At 34.9% G+C, this 15,373-nt stretch overlaps 1 protein-coding gene across 1 annotated transcript; it reads left to right on the plus strand.

The window, feature by feature from the left end:
* The first annotated feature begins 445 nt into the window (after positions 1-445).
* On the plus strand, positions 446-13,982 carry LOC128211809 (uncharacterized). Its single transcript, XM_052916883.1, has 3 exons — positions 446-1,149; positions 9,565-9,673; positions 10,960-13,982. The coding sequence occupies exons 1-3, from the start codon at positions 939-941 to the stop codon at positions 11,318-11,320; spliced, it is 681 nt and encodes a 226-aa protein (XP_052772843.1). The 5' UTR covers positions 446-938; the 3' UTR covers positions 11,321-13,982.
* Positions 13,983-15,373: the final 1,391 nt, after the last annotated feature.

Below are 15,373 nucleotides of genomic sequence, written 5' to 3' on the forward strand. Positions count from 1 at the left end.
AAAGGAAAACTGCTTTAAGTTCTTTTTATGCTATCAATTTTAAAGAAACATAGCGCAGTATTTGGGGAAAATATGTCATGCATTACCATATTGTTAAAACAATGTTAAATTAATGTAATTAATAATATGTGAAAAATATATGATTCTGTTGACATAATATGTGCGATTGGAGCAAGGGCCGATTTGAACAAATGTCTCTCATATACGAGAGAAGACTTAATGAACTTAAAATAAAACAAGGCTTACTTACCCAACCAATAGATTTTAAACAATACTTCTGTATTACTAATAGTCACAAGATCGAACCAGAAAGTCATACACGGTATTAACAAAGTGGCGACGTCATCATCAAATGAGTGTACTCCATATTTTAGAGATAACATATTGTATATATATATATTCGTTTGATTTTGAAAAAGGTATGCATTCAAATACAAATGTATACGATTAGCACTGGGCCATACCTGACATAAAGGAAACTACTCGTCGTTATCTCTTTATATTTGCAAAATTGATATTGAATCGGAATGTATCGTGATTAAATGTTTTAAACAGGGTGAACGCCTTTACGGATAATTGGAGTATGCACCAATTTCGAGTTTAACAGGTTTAAGTATCTTATTTCGTATAGCCGAAGTACTGAAACTTGATTTTACAAATGGAAAGTAGATATCATTGAAAAAATTAAAATAAATTTTCTTTAAAAGTCTCAAAACTCTTTAAAATGAGAACAAAGCAAGGATAGTGTGATTACCGAACTGTTTGATATACGGGACTTAAGGTTGTTCGAGAAATTGGGGAAAAAGAATCATACGACTTTACAAAAGGAAATGTAATATACAACACATGTGAACGTTGATCTATTGAAGTATATTTTTTCATGCACATTTTACTACCTGAAACGTCCATCAAAGGAATATGCGAGTTCATGACAACAAATGGAAACCAGCGGAGTAAATTACGTGTTTAAGTGTGTCATTGTCGGGGACAGCCATGTGGGGAAGACCACCCTGCTAGGGCGGTACATGGGTGAACCCTCTACTTCCGGAAGGGTCAGCCCCGCCTCTGTGTCCAGGCAGCCATTTGTCCAGAAACTGGTCCACACACGTGGCGGGAAAACGGTCGAGTTGAAGATATACGACACTCTGGGTAAATAGCTATCCATAAATCACTCATATACATGTCTTTGAGGCACTCCCTCAATAAATTGTTAAAGCTGCACTCTCACAGATGTATCGTTTTGACAACTTTTTTATTTTTTGTCTTGGAAACAGCAAATGTTTGCGTAAATATCTGCAAACCAATGATAAAATATTGCTGACAAAAGATCAGATTTGTTACTAACGGTTTAAGAAGAATCCCTAAATCATAAATTTTGGAACTTAAATACAAACATCTGCGATCTATTTTATGTCAGCAGTCTTATGTTAATGTTTTCCATGCATTTTTTGCCAAATTTGGCTCGTTCCAAGAAAAAAAAAGAAAAAAAGTTTTCAAAACGTACAATCTGTGAGAGTGCAGCTTTAACAATTTCTTGTCCGCAAAGATTCACTTTGAGCGTATTGTATTATTTTTATTTCGATATGGACTTCACAAGTTAACATTCCCCTCCATATAACCGCTTGTGAAAATTTCAGGTAGGTTTTGCGCTGGTACTTTTGATTTTATGCATTTGCGGAGAACGTTTTGTAGTTCGTTCCCATATACAACGAATTCGCGCCGTTATTGCATCTTATTCATCGACTTTTCATGCGGACATCTGTACTGTTACCTCATAAATCATAATTTCCTGATGTTAACTGATAGTCATGTTAATTTTATGAATAAACATGTTTGTTTACTAGCAGGAATTTTACCTACAGTTGATTGGCGAAAACGACAACGAGTGATTATTTAAGAAATAACTTAAAAATAATCTTTCATAATCTTAGGATATCGCGAGGTAAAATTCTACCAACGCTATCTATTTCACATGTCCATATCACACCTCAGCTTGAAATTTTTGTTAATGTTATATACATATAGGCTGTTCCTTATTGTAACTTGATGTGTGACTTTTTTATCACATGAATACCATGTACCCGGCTTTATAAAACCTTGTACAAAACACGTGTCATTAATTATGTGTAACTTTGCTTTATTCACATTGGTAAAAATATATTGTCACTCTGATTGACTATGATCAATTGGTTCACATGTGAGTTTAAAGCACTTAAGCACTTAAGAAACCCTAATTGGCTAACGGTGTTTTGCGGTTTTATAACTTATATAAGTATTAAGAAACCCTAATTGGCTAACGGTGTTTTGCGGTGTTATAACTTGTATAAGTATTAAGAAACCCTTATTGGCTAACGGTGTTTTGCGGTGTTATAACTTATATAAGTATTAAGAAACCCTAATTGGCTAACGGTGTTTTGCGGTGTTATAACTTATATAAGTATTAAGAAACCCTAATTGGCTAACGGTGTTTTGGGGTGTTATAAGTATTAAGAAACCCTATTTGGTTAACGGTGTTTTGCGGTGTTATAAGTATTAAGAAACCCAATTTGGTTAACGGTGTTTTGCGGGTTTATAAGTATTCAGAAACACTATTTGGTTAACGGTGTTTTGCGGGTTTATAAGTATTCAGAAACACTATTTGGTTAACGGTGTTTTGCGGTGTTATAAGTATTCAGAAACACTATTTGGTTAAAGGTGTTTTGCGGTGTTATAAGTATTCAGAAACACTATTTGGTTAACGGTGTTTTGCGGGTTTATAAGTATTCAGAAACACTATTTGGTTAATGGTGTTTTGCGGGTTTATAAGTATTCAGAAACACTATTTGGTTAACGGTGTTTTGCGGGTTTATAAGTATTCAGAAACACTATTTGGTTAACGGTGTTTTGCGGGTTTATAAGTATTCAGAAACACTATTTGGTTAACGGTGTTTTGCGGTGTTATAGCTCTTAAAAACTCCATTTGACTAAAGGTGTTTTGCGGTGTTATAGCTCTAAAGAAACCCTATTTGGTAAACGTTGTTTTGCGGGTTTAAAAGTATTAAGAAACCCTATTTGGTTAACGGTGTTTTGCGGTGTTATAAGTAATGAGAAACCCTATTTGGTTAACGGTGTTTTGCGGTGTTATAAGTATTAAGAAACCCTATTTGGTTAACGGTGTTTTTCGGGTTTATAAGTATTAGGAAACCCAATTTGGTTAACGGTGTTTTGCGGTGTTATAAGTAATGAGAAACTCTATTTGGTTAACTGTGTTTTGTGGTGTTATAGCTCTAAAGAAACCCTATTTGGTTAACGGTGTTTTGCGGGTTTAGAGCACGTAAGAATCCCTATTTGGTTAACGGTGGTTTGTGGGTTTAGAGCAGTAAGAATCCCTATTTGGTTAACGGTGTTTTGTGGGTTTAGAGCACGTAAGATTCCCTATTTGGTTAACGGTGTTTTGCGGGTTTAGAGCACGTAAGAATCCCTATTTGGTAAACGGTGTTTTGCGGGTTTAGAGCACGTAAGAATCCCTATTCGGTTAACGGTGTTTTGTGGGTTTAGAGCACGTAAGAATCCCTATTTGGTTAACGGTATTTTGCGGGTTTATAGCTCTAAAGAAACCGTATTTGGTTAACGGTGTTTTGCGGTGTTATAGCTCTAAAGAAACCCTATTTGGTTAACGGTATTTTGCGGGTTTATACCTCTAAAGAAACCCTATTTGGTTAACGGTGTTTTGCGGTGTTATAGCTCTAAAGAAACCCTATTTGATTAACGGTATTTTGCGGTGTTATACCTCTAAAGAAACCCTATTTGATTAACGGTGTTTTGCGGTGTTATAGCTCTAAAGAAACCCTATTTGGTTAACGGTGTTTTGCGGGTTTATAGCTCTAAAGAAACCGTATTTGGTTAACGGTGTTTTGCGGTGCTATAGCTCTAAAGAAACGCTATTTGGGTCACGGTATTTTGCGGGTTTATAGCTCTAAAGAAACCCTATTTGGTTAACGGTGTTTTGCGGTGTTATAGCTCTAAAGAAACCGTATTTGGTTAACGGTATTTTGCGGGTTTATACCTCTAAAGAAACTCTATTTGGTTAACGGTGTTTTGCGGGTTTATAGCTCTAAAGAAACCCTATTTGGTAAACGGTGTTTTGCGGTGTTATACCTCTAAAGAAACCCTATTTGGATAAGGGTGTTTTGCAGGTTTATAAGTATTCAGAAACACTATTTGGTTAACGGTGTTTTGCGGTGTTATAGCTCTTAAAAAACTCCATTTGGCTAAAGGTGTTTTGCGGTGTTATAGCTCTAAAGAAACCCTATTTGGCAAACGTTGTTTTGCGGGTTTATAAGTATTAAGAAACCCTATTTGGTTAACGGTGTTTTGCGGTGTTATAAGTAATGAGAAACCCTATTTGGTTAACGGTGTTTTGCGGTGTTATAAGTATTAAGAAACCCTATTTGGTTAACGGTGTTTTTCGGGTTTATAAGTATTAGGAAACCCAATTTGGTTAACGGTGTTTTGCGGTGTTATAAGTAATGAGAAACCCTATTTGGTTAACGGTGTTTTGCGGTGTTATAAGTATTAAGAAACCCTATTTGGTTAACGGTGTTTTTCGGGTTTATAAGTATTAGGAAACCCAATTTGGTTAACGGTGTTTTGCGGTGTTATAAGAAATAAGAAACTCTATTTGGTTAACGGTGTTTTGTGGTGTTATAGCTCTAAAGAAACCCTATTTGGTTAACGGTGTTTTGCGGGTTTAGAGCACGTAAGAATCCCTATTTGGTTAACGGTGTTTTGTGGGTTTAGAGCAGTAAGAATCCCTATTTGGTTAACGGTGTTTTGTGGGTTTAGAGCACGTAAGAATCCCTATTTGGTTAACGGTGTTTTGCGGGTTTAGAGCACGTAAGAATCCCTATTTGGTGAACGGTGTTTTGCGGGTTTAGAGCACGTAAGAATCCCTATTTGGTTAACGGTGTTTTGAGGGTTTAGAGCACGTAAGAATCCCTATTTGGTTAACGGTATTTTGCGGGTTTATAGCTCTAAAGAAACCGTATTTGGTTAACGGTGTTTTGCGGTGTTATAGTTCTAAGAAACCCTATTTGGTTAACGGTGTTTTGCGGGTTTATAGCTCTAAAGAAACCCTATTTGGCTCACGGTGTTTTGCGGGTTTATAGCTCTAAATAAACCCTATTTGGTTAACGGTGTTTTGCGGTGTTATAGCTCTAAAGAAACCCTATTTGGTTAACGGTAATTTGCGGGTTTATAGCTCTGAAGAAACCCTATTTGGTTAACGGTGTTTTGCGGTGTTATAGCCTTAAAGAAACCCTATTTGTTTCACGGTGTTTTGCGGGTTAATATCTCTAAAGAAACTCTATTTGGCTCACGGTGTTTTGCGGGTTTATAGCTCTAAAAAACCCTATTTGGTTAACGGTGTTTTGCGGGCTTATACCTCTAAAGAAACCCTATTTGGTTAACGGTGTTTGCGGCGTTATAGCTCTAAAGAAACCCTATTTGGTTAACGGTGTTTTGCGGTGTTGTAGCCTTAAAGGAACCCGATTTGGCTTACGGTGTTTTGCGGGTTTATAGCTTTAAAGACACCCTATTTGGTTAACGGTGTTTTGCGGTGTTATAGCCTTAAAGAAACCCTATTTGGTTCACGGTGTTTTGCGGGTTAATATCTCTAAAGAAACCCTATTTGGCTCACGGTGTTTTACGGGTTTATAGCTCTAAATAAATCCTATTTGGTTTACGGTGTTTTGCGGGTTTATAGCTCTAAAGAAACCCTATTTGGTTAACGGTGTTTTGCGGTGTTATAGCCTCAAAGAAACCCTATTTGACTCACGGTGTTTTGCGGGTTTATAGCTCTAAAGAAACCCTATTTGGTTAACGGTGTTTTGCGGTGTTATAGCCTTAATGAAACCCTATTTGGCTCACGGTGTTTTGCGGTGTTATAGCTCTAATGAAACCCTATTTGGCTCACGGCGATTTCCAGGTTTATACCTCTAAAGAAACCCTATTTGGCTCACGGTATTTTGCGGGTTTATAGCACGTTATAAACCCTATTTGGCTCACGGTGTTTTGCGGTGTTATAGCCTTAAAGAAACCCTATTCGGTTCACGGTGTTTTGCAGGTTAATATCTCTAAAGAAACCCTATTTGGCTTACGGTGTTTTGCGGGTTTATAGCTCTAAAGAAACCCTATTTGGTTAACGGTGTTTTGCGGTGTTGTAGCCTTAAAGGAACCCGATTTGGCTTACGGTGTTTTGCGGGTTTATAGCTCTAAAGACACCCTATTTGGTTAACGATGTTTTGCGGTATTATAGCCTTAAAGAAACCCTATTTGGTTCACGGTGTTTTGCGGGTTAATATCTCTAAAGAAACCCTATTTGGCTCACGGTGTTTTGCGGATTTATAGCTCTAAAGAAATCCTATTTGGTTTACGGTGTTTTGCGGGTTTATAGCTTTAAAGAAACCCTATTTGGTTAACGGTATTTTGCGGTGTTATAGCCTCAAAGAAACCCTATTTAGCTCACGGTGTTTTGCGGGTTTATAGCTCTAAAGAAACCCTATTTGATTAACGGTGTTTTGCGGTGTTATAGCCTTAAAGAAACCCTATTTGGCTCACGGTCTTTTGCGGTGTTATAGCTCTAAAGAAACCCTATTTGGCTCACGGCGTTTTACAGGTTTATACCTTTTAAGAAACCCTATTTGGCTCACGGTATTTTGCGGGTTTATAGCACGTAATAAACCCTATTTGGCTCACGGTGTTTTGCGGTGTTATAGCCTTAAAGAAACCCTATTCGGTTCACGGTGTTTTGCAGGTTAATATCTCTAAAGAAACCCTATTTGGCTCACGGTGTTTTGCGGGTTTATAGCACGTAAGAAACCCTATTTTGCGGTATTATAGCACTAAAATACATTTTGCGGGCTAATAGCACTAAAGAAAACCCATTTCATTAACGGTATTATTTGGGTTCATAGCACTTAAGGAAACTCCATTTTGTTTCTCTCTTAGACATAGCAAGAACAAAAATGGAACACACTTTATATGTTAACTAACCAAATATGGCTCACTTTGTATTTGCAAATAAAGGCCTTCGGCCCAGAATACAAAATAATGCAACAACAACAACAACATTTTTTACAATAATAATATATAAGTGCTACCACCATGCGTTCTATACACCATGAGTTTTATCTGTTTTCAATCTCATTCATGATATGTAAAATAAAATATACAAGCTGTTGAATGATATATGTATCATAACTTTTCTTTCTATAAAATAATAATTGATTTCTCTGGACAGTTTAAAAGATGGTTTATTTTAATTTCCTCATATTTGAAACACACGAAAAAGGCATTTATAATTGAAGTTTCGACTTATCGCTGTAATTTGCATTTTATTAATTATACTCATTGTTAATAACTTCCCATTAATACTAATAATGCAACCAAGCGCTGCCATAGCGCTGTACATTTAAATGTCTACTCAGTTTAAAGCTGCACTCTCACAGATTTACCGTTTGGACAACTTTGTATTTTTGTCTTTAAATGGGCCATATTTTGCGTAAATATCTGCAAACCAGCGACATTAGACTTCTGACAAGAGATCAGATCGCAGATTATCATGTTATGATTTGAAATCCCAAAATGCACCATTTCAGATTAGAAATTGTCAATGTTTTCCCCCAAACCCCACTCCCAACACTTTTACCAAATAAATTTTGATTCTGAGGGAGGGGCGCAAGTCAAATGTTTACGCTCCTAAGTTACGCCCCCTGTACGTCAAATCCTGTACCCGCCCCTGATAAACACGCTCAATAATGGCATATATGTTCTGTGACAGTAGTATTTGTTTGCTGGTTGATACCAGTGGGCGGGAAAATTTAACACGCAATGTAAACTCGATTGTCAGTCATAAGTCATAACAGTTTGTGTCCTCATCAAAAAAATATGAATTCAATTTCATAGGTACGAAAGTATTTTTGAATACTATATCAAGAATTTCTTCTGCGAATTGGATATTTAAGTAAAGATACTAAACTAAAATATGCATACATGTTCAAGATATGGGATATAGTATACCTATTATTTACAATCCCCATATATAAATGTTTGCTCACAAAATCTAACAATGTGATAAAAAGAAAAGATCAGATAAACATGTCTCAAAATATCTCTTTAAATGAGGTCGTTTTCAACATTTGACCTCGAAATTGATCTGGATCATAGATGTATTGTGTATACTAAGTTTAACCCTGTTTTAATACAAAGTAGTATCAATGCACATGTCTAAGCACTTAAATGTATACTTTGTAACATGTTTTGCCGTTGGATACCCATTGGTTGAATACATTTAAACGGCCGCCATTTTCTCTACAAAATTAGATATGTAGAAAAAATGCTGCGTCCTCATAATAAACTAGTTTAAGAAATCCATTTTATATATTAAACAGTATTTCTGAATACTGACATGTATTTTGTAAGAAGATGGTTCTTTCAAATGTTTCTGAAATCTAGAAATTTTAGTTTTACATGAAGTAAAATACTCAACCGTTATTATCATTCATGGCATTCTTCTTATTACATGTATTTACATTTAAACATAATGTTTGCTGGCAAAATCTTCCATTCTGATTGTGATAAATAATAAAAATATTTTACACTTGAATGTGGTCATATCTCTAAATGTATCTTAAAATGTAGTCATTTTCAATATTTGACATTTAATTTGACTTTAAACATCCTTTTTAAAACACATATAAATATTTATGCATTATATATGCAAACACAGTTGGTTATTTATTTTTATACACTACACTGAAAGATCTTGGACGCCATCTTGGATTGTTTCGCAAGTCGTTATAAATGTAAATTGTATTGATTTATTCAGTTCATATATTAAACTATCGATTAGAGCAGACATAAAAGTACACTGTATATCATTTCGGGAACTTTTAAAGACTTGGGCCTTTACTCCCTGACTAACCATCGAGTGTAATTTTAACATTTAATCAGCAAATATTTTCGTCCGCCCCAAAATCTTGTTTATTTTTGAAGATGATATTAAGTAAATATAAACTTAACCTTAAACATTTTTATGAAGGGTTAAAACTTATTTAGTTTACTTAGAGTTTAAAGTCACCAAACAACAAAAAAAATCAGATGTTTTTTTTTCTCTCAGGTAAGTCAACGTTTATGACCATTCGGAACTCCTCGGCCATTGTTTGCCGGTACATCGGTTGAAGTAGTTCGTAATATTTTGAATTATATCACTAATTAAATGTAGTGTTTTAGAGTTGTATTTATTGATCTAAGTTTAAATTGATCGCCAGTGAAGTGTTTTATTGCAAACATAACTAAGATTGCCAAGAGTTAAGTCATAAAGTTTAACTGCTAAATAAAATTACTACGCGATTTACTTGCAGCGGACTTAAAATTACCACTTTTTGAGTATGTAAACAGTCCAAATACATCTGAGGTTATTTCCGATAAAAAAATGATCGAGGAGCTCCGAATGCGTTTATGACCATATATTCAAGTTTACTTGAATTATCTCATCTAAAATCAATATTGAATGCCAACTTTCAGGCCAGGAGCGATACCGAAGTTTGACGCGGTCCTATTTCCGTGACGCCCAGTGCTGTCTCGTTTGCTTTGACGTCAACAATCCAAGCTCGTTCGAACATTTAATCGAGTGGTAATATTTCTTTGGTGGTTTCTTTTTTCTTCATTGAATTTATACCTAAGTTTTTACAATGTTTTCATTACCATATTTGAGAACAAGTGGCAGCGAGGAATCCAGGTTTGGCCAAAAACAGATCGTTGAATATTGATGAAAAAAAAACCACACACACAAAATACGCATATGTAAAACATAGTTCATATGCGAATAATGCAATATTAAGACGATACCGAATTAATGTATTATCAGTTATGCATCAAATCAAATATTATCTCAGTTTATATATATATATATATATATATATATATATATATAATTCTCTAAGTTTGAATGTGTATGAATTAGTAGAAAATTAATTTCCGTTTTAATGTAGCGTAATATCCGCTAGGTGGCGGATTATTGAACATTTCGTGCATGTTAAATTAAGTGTAACTGTCATTCAGCTTAAGGCTTCAACAATTTTCTTTTAAGTTTTAATTATTTTTTTTGAAAGTGACAAATGTATTGGCAGAAATACGTGTACAATATATAAATATTGCATGGCTTCCAATGTGACAGTACATATTGTCAACATGAGGGAAATACTGTTACCCGAGGCGAAGCCGAGGGTTACAGTATTTACCCGAATGTTGACAATATGTGCTGTCACATTGGAAGCCATGCAATATTTATTTTATAATACCGAACACAGTTAAATTTATATACATAGATATAAAGAGTTTTCACCATTTCACAACTTTCAAGTTTAATCAATTTATTCTGTAATTATAGCTTGTTTACATTAGCTGTTATTTTGCTGCAAATGTGGCTTAGAAATAATGCAAACACCGGAAGTTACCAGATTTACAACATATTTTAATAAGCACTTACCACCTCAGACTTGGGAAATCAAAAAATGCCTATTTTTAGATGTGACAGAATCTTGTCAACTGGTCAAAACGGTACTGTGTGTGGCAGTACGAAAATGCCCATGATGGGTATATGAGAATTTAACATAGGCAGGTCACGTGAGGTATAATAACATGAAATATAAGTTATTAAACAGGGATGATGTTAATGATATGATTTAAAAATGATTCCTGTTTAATTCAGTTTTAATATATCATTGTGTTGTTTGACTATATGTGTACATGTACAGTTGGTTGCCCAAGTACTTAAACAAGTATTAAATCTGAACTGCTTGAAATAACATTGGCGTTCTGAGTTGTTTTTGACGTTAGATTTGAAGTGTGTTCATGAAAGTTTGTCATGATTGCCTAACTTTTATCAGTCTGATCACACACGTTTTCTCTATCTTGCAGGATGAATGACATAAACAAATACATCGGAGACAATCATGAAAGCAGAACAGCGAAGCTCATTGTCGGCATTGCCCGACAGACAATGTCCTCTTACGACGTGCCCAACGGGTTGTGTCCGCGGACCAGTGTTCACTACTGTCAACCAGTAACGCATGACCGCGCGGAACTTTTTGCCACTCAGTATAACGTTCCGTACAAGTTTGTAAACATACATGATGATGATGATGTTGCGATGTGTTTTGAAGCGGTTGTTGAACAGAAAGTACAGGAACTAGATAAAGAGGATGCATGTTTAACTCTTGGGCAAGACTCTGTAGACTTGAGACCAGGAAGGAATGGTCGTCAGTCATCATGTTGCTGATCTACCATTATATGGTAGTGGATTTTTAATAGTGAAGTTTTTTTCTGAACGAATTATTGATGTTATTGGCGACATTTGTGTTTTTGGTGCTTTTTGGTGAACAAATGCCGAAATATAACTCCACATATTCCGTATTCTTACCGTTCGGTAAGCATTTTAATATTGTGCTTCTCTGGAATAATTATTATTATTTTTCAGTAACATCAGGAACTCACTTACTGTAACATGTGAACTCAGGTAATGTTAGGAACTCACTTACATGTTCTATTAGGGCTTTTTCATCATGATCATCATTATGTGCTCATTTAAAGCTGCATTCTCACAGATTTACCGTTTTGAAAACTTTGAAAATAATTGTCTTGGAATAAGCCAAATTTTGCGTAAATGTCTGGAAACCAGTGATACAAGACTGTTGACAAAATATCAGGTTCGGTTATTTATATTAATGTTTGACAATTGCTATTTTATGGCCAAATGCGTTACTAACGGTTTCAAAAAAAAAAGAGTTTTTCGGCATTTTCAAAACAATTGAGATTTGTTATATTGTGAGTTATCGTATATGACTGAATTGAAGGTATTGATACTAAAATCAGCTGATTCTGAGACAAAAACTAAAAAAATGTCAAAACTGTCAATCTGTGATAGGGTAGCTTTAAAACAGTAATTATATAATATTGTATTATACATTGATCTCTCTCTGTGATATAGGGATGACTTGTCGTTAGCAATTTTCAGTCTCTGTGGTATTTCGTGACATTAGTTTAAACTTGTATATTTTACAACGATTGTGAAACAAAGTTATTACAGCATTATATTAATCACTCTCGTTGGCACGATTTTACGCGAGAGTGCGGTCTTGTGTTGTTGGGGAAAGCGGAGTACCCGGAGGAAACCTATTTGTCCAGCCTGGCGACCACAAACCAAACTCGCATGCGCCCAGGGAGGGAAACGAACCCAGGCAGCCTAGCGCGTGCGTTAACCACTCCGCTAACCGGACAACCTTCGTAATTACATGATAAACTAAAACTTAAACATACAATACTAGTTATGATGAAGAAATGAAACATATTTGAAGTCAAAATTTTACAGATATCGTAATGCCTTTATAGAGAAACATTAGAATAATAAAAGTTGGTTAACTTACTATTCTTTGATACAGCAATTTTATTGAAAGTACTGTATGACTGATATGTTAAAGATGCACTCTTACTCCCAAATAAGATTTAACACAATTTATACATATGTTTTACCATACCAGAAAGGATGGATAAATGTCGAAAAGAATGGTTTTAATGGGGATAGTAAGTATGATTTGAAGGAAAAGTGCAGAAAACACTGTAATTCTACCCTATGAGACGATAGTAGATCGCAGTAAATCGTTTAGCACTCACCAATCATTTAATAATTTTGCGTTTTCATATATTAAATACACAAATACAATCTTGTTATCAGTTATTAATAGTTTCCATAAATGCATTAATTAGTAAGTATTAAGTAGTTAAAGGATTCTTACTAACAATTTATGTTTGTTATGCATGTGTATGTATGATTTTGAATAAGAGTGTCACTTCAACATTTATATTCAGAACATATCCAATTTTGTATTTGACTACGGTCAATTTCAACATTGTGCGTTTTACAATTTATTTAAGTGATTCTGATCTCGAACTATTCCTATTAATTGTAAAATTTAAAATGTAAAAAAAATCAAAAAAAATCATGAGAACTAAAATAACATTATGTATAAATAACTCTGAATGCTTCCAACTGCCATGATAGTTCATTGACTCTGGCTCTCTACTAAGGCATGGTAAACGTTGCAATATTCCATGTCAAATATATTGATTCAATAAAAAATGTATACGAACTAAAACAAAATATTTGTTTAATAACTGCAATTTATTTAGTCAATTAGATTGAACAGGTATTTTTTTATCATGTGTCATACACATTTGTCCATTTTTAGGTTAATAAATATTTTTGAGCCAATAAATTCTTTTTTTTTTCAACAAATACTCTTTGAGATCTAGACCATAAGTATGTTTTTAATAAATATATTGCAATTATAGAACACATATTTTCTTAGTTGAGTTCGTATATTTCTTTATGCAATAAATATATTTGACATAGAACATTGCAAGGGTTTATTACGCCAAACTCTCTTTGTATTTATGTGGCAACAATTAAGCATTCTTTTTTTTCACTGGCAATTTACTTTTTAAAAAAATGTATTGTGAAAAATTTTGTAATGTAAGAAATCTATATATATGAGCCATTTCCACAACGCAGCACATAATCGGTTTCGTAGTAAACAGTTGGATTGACGACTTCAAACTTAAAAAACGCTGAAAGATATTTCATAACTAACTGGAAAATTGAAACTCGGGTCATTCGAAACATCGGTTCCCTCGAGGTTTCAGCTCGGACCTCGGCGTCCTCGTGCGAAAGCAGTTTTACTGTATGTAATATTAATTTGTTAGCCTCTATGTGATATTTTAGTTGATATGACCTCTTTTATCCATGTATGCATTGGAATGAGGGAAAGTTGACCAGGGCAAGTATTCAATATTTTTTTTGTAATACTTTTTATGTGAAGGCCATGCTGGAAATAAGTAGTATGTCTGTAATGATTGTACACTTAGTATGTAACCTTCGTTGAATAAAGTTGTTGTTATTATTATTGCAATATTAGTCTTAAATGGATCTAAGAATGATGTAGCTAATCGGATTATTTGTTATTGATAACTGGCTAATAGAGTGAATGAAGTCAATGATGCATCACCATAAGATTTACTTAAGTAGAATATTGAATACCGCCCCTAACTTGAGAACGACCTGACAATTATCTCCTGAGGTAATAGTTAAAACATATGAATGTACAATCTCGATGAGCATGCTGTGTATGACCATCCTCCCTACCAAGTTTGAGAACAACAGGACTAAGCAAACTCTACTAATCCATCGGACAAGCTTTTTGGGTACAAGATCACCATGACCATGACCTACTGATCTCAAAATCAATCTGGGTCATTGCTGGTCATAACCGACTTCCATATCGAGTTTGTAGATAGTCTGATTAAACAAACTCTAGTTATCAAAGGACAAGGTTTTTTTAACATACTAACCTCAAAATGAATAGAGGTAATCTGCTTGTCACGAGTAACCCTCCTTCTAAAATTCAAGACCATAGAGGGCCAAGCATAATCGAGTTATCAATCGGACAAGTTTTTTGTTTTTGAAAGATTTCTACGCGGATGTATTTCGGCTTGTTGCTTGACGTGGAGGGTTGCATTTGGTAAACGAAAGTCGAGCAGGCGAGATTGCAGCGGCCGCCGTTCATTACCACGAGTCCAATTGTTCTATTATGTTGGTGACCACGGCGCGTGTGCTTTACGAGATGATGTTCGACTTCTGGGATGTTCTTACTTTAAAAGTTTCGCAATTATAGAATGTGTTTCCCATAGAGCTTATACCGAATTTAATTACATTAGTTTTGACATGACAACAGGGTCATTTCGGCAACAGACACATGATAATTTGAACAAAAAACAAAACAAAACTAAACAGAGTTTATACAATTGTTTTTTTTTGTTGTTGTTTTTTGTATTTTCTCATTTAACGAAATCCGGCTATATGGATGGTTTCTTTGTCACTGTGTGTTACAAATAATGCAATGAGTTGGAACGGTTTCAGGATTTGACGTTTGAGGGCATCAGGCGTAAGCTTTTGAATAGCGCCCCACACTCAGAACCGAAATGTATTGGTTAAAAGTGAAGAAGTGGGTGTTTTGGGTACTCACCCATGTTTTCAACAATTTATAGTTCGAAATGGTGCATTTTAGGCGGATTTTATTAGGTTTTTCTCCTCTATTAAAATGAAAAGTAATCATTAACAATTTAGGGGTGGTGGAAAGGTATCCCCCCACTCCATCCCCCTGGATCCGCGGGTGACGAGTGTTGTAATGTTGCCAGTTGTGTTGGGGCCTCCGGGATTTCGATAAATTCTGGCCAGTTAAATATCGGCGGCATGTATATTTTTGTTTTGATTGATGCT

Source organism: Mya arenaria, chromosome 12 (genome assembly GCF_026914265.1).
Source record: "Mya arenaria isolate MELC-2E11 chromosome 12, ASM2691426v1".
Lineage (NCBI taxonomy): Eukaryota > Metazoa > Mollusca > Bivalvia > Myida > Myidae > Mya > Mya arenaria.

Excerpts from the sequence above, each read along its gene's own strand:
- LOC128211809 (XM_052916883.1), top strand. The coding sequence starts at position 939 with ATGGAAACCAGCGGAGTAAATTACGTGTTTAAGTGTGTCATTGTCGGG. Across the intron at positions 1,150-9,564 it reads GAAGATATACGACACTCTGG|GCCAGGAGCGATACCGAAGT; the intron begins GTAAATAGCTAT and ends GCCAACTTTCAG. Across the intron at positions 9,674-10,959 it reads TTCGAACATTTAATCGAGTG|GATGAATGACATAAACAAAT; the intron begins GTAATATTTCTT and ends TCTATCTTGCAG.